Below are 3,754 nucleotides of genomic sequence, written 5' to 3'. Positions count from 1 at the left end.
CACGGAAAAAGCGATGTCCATACACCAAGTACCAGATCCGTGAGCTCGAGAGGGAGTTCTTCTTCAGCGTGTACATCAACAAGGAGAAGCGGCTGCAGCTCTCGCGCATGTTGAACCTCACCGACCGGCAGGTCAAGATCTGGTTCCAGAACCGGAGGATGAAGGAGAAGAAGCTGAACCGGGACCGGCTGCAGTACTATAGCGCGAACCCGCTGCTGTGAGCCCGAGGAGCCAGCTGGGAGCGGGAAGCACGCGCGAGAGAAGGCCCCGCGCCGCATGGGACAGCACAGACGCAACGCGACGCGACGCGATGGTTAATTTCAAGTTCGCGGCTACGCGGGCAACATTTCCGCCCCTTCGGACACTAAAACTGCAACTGGAATCAGGATTTCTCGTCAGCAACTCAGCTGGGATGCCCTTCCGTGCTCTGAACTAAAGAAAGAAAGAAAGAAAGAAAAACATTATTTGCAATGTGTCGTGTTCTACGACAACCCCCCCCCCCCCTCCCCCCATTTGCGGGTCGCTGTGTGGTTATTATGACCATGATAATTCAAATGGACATTATTATTATTATAATTATAATTATAATAATAATAATAATAATAATAATTATTATTATTATTATTATTATTATAATTATTTTTATTATTACAGTGTATGTCCAGTTGCGCTCATGGGTACATTTGTGGCAATAATATCTAATACTGTATCTAATAATATCTAATAATGTCTATCGGTGTGGCCCAATGCACTGTATGGTTCTGTGTATGTATCGAAACATGTCAAGCACCCAACGGGAGGTTCCGTTGTCACCTCAAGAGGGAATTTGGGGACTTTTTAATCTCTCAATATTGTACTTCCTTTTCAAACGATTCTTTTTGTTTGTACTTTTGCGCACGCACAATTAGAAAATATTCTGAAAGTTACTCATATTTATGATCTATCTGTTCATGTAGTTCATGTTGTATCTCATTTCTCGCCTCGGTCGTGTGTGTAATGTCGCGTCTACATCTTGAGTTGAGTTTTAGTCACGTCTTTGAAAAAGGAGTTTCAGGTGTTCGCTGTTTTTAATTAAAAGGCCCAGAGTGTTAAAGTCACACTTTGGCGGATATTTGAAAAGTGCAGAACCAACCGCCATCTTGTCCTCTTCAGAAAGAAAGAAAGAATGAATGAAAGGAGGAGAGAGAAGGACAGAAAGAGATATACCCAGGTTATGGGTTTTAGACAAATTGGCCTGTTGCGGATTTGAGTGTGTCTGTATCATTTAGACACATCCATATAATTACAATCAATCCTGGTGTGTCATTGCAGCAGATTTCCTGCCTGCGTGTAATGGCGAGGGGCTATTAGCAAAGCTCGGTATCAAATGTTTGATGTATACTGCTATACGCGGCTTCTAGGAACATAAATTGAATCACGGATCAAATATCTGTCACGATCGGGGGTGTCGATTACGGAACTCCTTCCTAAACGCGAAACCACGGATGTCTCAATGAATCAAAAAAAATACTATTAACCCCAGTGGGACTAATGCAGTCGGTCCCATCCAGGTAATTGTAATGTTGGAGAACACCAGCAGTAGGCTACACAGGAGAGACTCAATATTTGAATATTTTGAATATTCTTATATTTATTTGAATGAATATGTAAAGGAACAATGCGGCACATTTGTTTGGGTCTTGCCACAAGTACCAATAAGTCCATACAGTGTGCCAGTGCCACTGAGGACTAGTTTATCTCCAATAGGAGGGTATGGTTGTTTGCGTGTTTGTTTAGTTTATTTCCAATAGTAGCCTATGGTTGTTTGCGTGTTTGTTTAGTTTATTTCTATAGGGTATGGTTGTTTGCGTGTTTGTTTAGTTTATTTCTAATAGTAGGGTAGGATTGTTTGCGTGTGTGTTTATTTCCAATAGTAGGCCTAAATTGCTTGCGTGTTTATTTCGTTTATTTAGTTTAGTTTATTTATTAGTATTGTATGATTGTTTGCGTGCATATTTTATTTTTAATAGTAGTGCATGGTTGCGTGTTTGTTTCGTCTGTACACTTCTGTCATAAACAATGACAATAGGAAGAATGAGAATCGGGAGGCATGTAGGCTACACACCCCTATCGAGTTAGGGAAGCAGTAGACTATACACAGAATGTGTGGAGCGATTCCACACTGTAAACAGCAGGCTATGAAGGGCGAAACAGAAATAACGGTGAAAAAAAGAGTTTGTTTAATCCCTTCTGTTGAGCGGTGGGCGAGCCAGTGCATCAGCATTGTGTAGGCTACATTAAAACGCACAGTGTGAATTTCAACTGGACATGGACTGGCTGAGATGTCATGAGGCCGGTCGAAGGTGCTACACGTTAGGTATGGGCTTCTGCACAAGTGGGAAAGAAACAAATGTAAATCTTATACAAATGGTGCTATTCGAGCTGTGACTCTTTAGTGCACTTCAATGTCTTATTGACCACAAAGTATCAATTATAGATTATTTAGCCCACACTGTAAAAAGCAAATGCATGATTTCACATGAATATAGCGGCGCCCGGAGATGTTGTGCTCACTAAATCAACAATCAAAACAAGTCACCTCGTGATTTTAATACTTCATTCTTACGAGCCTTCACACGACAATTACATTTCAAGGAGCAGTTTGTCTGGTTTAGGTTTGTTTTGGTTTCACATATTGCACCTTTTAGATGTAAAACAAAGTTGGCAATTGCGTACGAAATTGTAGGAATATTCTGGAATATGCTTAACGGTGTCCGCGAGAGCAATAAGATCGCCTAATGACACACAGTTGTCCAATAACAGTTCTGGACACCCGGAGCATCCTTTGAGGCTCTCTGGAATTCCGACCTAATTACGGCACATCCCCCCTCGGTTGCTGTAGCAACTTGGCCATAAAACAGGCGGCCCAGACTTGGAGCATTTGTAGAATTGGAGAGCAAGCCGCCATAAACCGTCTGAGACCAAGGTTATTAACTGTGACTAAGGGGCAACAAACAGCGGCTAAGACCATTCAAAGCTGGTGTTCACGGGCTTTTCCGGCGTCATTTGTCTCTGTGTCCCACCACGACACAAACGCTGGAGTCCACCGGCTCTCAACTCGCTCCACTGAGCCGCTAGGGGGCGCTGCTTAGATCAATGTCATGGCCGAACATCTGAGCAAAGCCGTGTACCGACCGCTGAAGGAGAACGCTAGCGTGGGAGACGCTTTCTCGAGTTCAGGTAAATCCACATGGTGTGTGTGTGCTATGACTGATAAGAGAATGCTTATTTATGACAAGTGTTCCATGGAGAAATGTTTCTATCTGTGTCTAGTTTAACACAACAGAAAGTAAACTAGGAGGAGTAGCCTAATGAAAAAGAGGGTTGAGGAGAACACTATAGCCTACAGCTGGTTAGGCTACTAAAATTGTCCACCATGCGCAAATGCGCAACATAAACGTAAACGTAGTTTTGCTTTTTTTTTTTAAGAAAAGAAAAGAAAGGAAAAATACAAAACTATAACAACACGAAATTTGTCAGAGACTACTGCTAAACGGGTCCCTTCTTGTGTGTGTCGATCAAGAGCAGAATGTTTAGAATTGTGAATACAGGCCTACAGTTCAAAACCGCCCAAAATGTAACGCTGGATGTCGCTTGTCACAAACGCTTTCACTTCTTCGACCAATCTCTTTTAGTAGCCCAGTGCCGCTCATAGGATTACAACTACATTCAGGTAACTTCATCTTGTTGAATTATCTGATTTAAGATTTCTCCG

The 3,754-nt window shown here is 42.4% G+C and overlaps 1 protein-coding gene across 1 annotated transcript in view; it reads left to right on the top strand.

The window, feature by feature from the left end:
• Positions 1 to 367, top strand: part of hoxa11b (homeobox A11b) — a 2,687-nt gene extending 2,320 nt beyond the window's left edge. The window contains exon 2 of the mRNA XM_062537605.1: positions 1 to 367. This exon is cut by the window's left edge and continues 12 nt beyond it. Coding sequence (XP_062393589.1) covers positions 1 to 221 — 221 coding nt within the window. The 3' untranslated portion in view covers positions 222 to 367.
• The last annotated feature ends 3,387 nt before the right edge of the window (positions 368 to 3,754 follow it).

This window comes from Sardina pilchardus, chromosome 6 (genome assembly GCF_963854185.1).
Source record: "Sardina pilchardus chromosome 6, fSarPil1.1, whole genome shotgun sequence".
NCBI classification, from domain to species: Eukaryota; Metazoa; Chordata; class Actinopteri; order Clupeiformes; family Clupeidae; genus Sardina; species Sardina pilchardus.
This window is presented reverse-complemented; position numbering and strand designations above follow the sequence as displayed.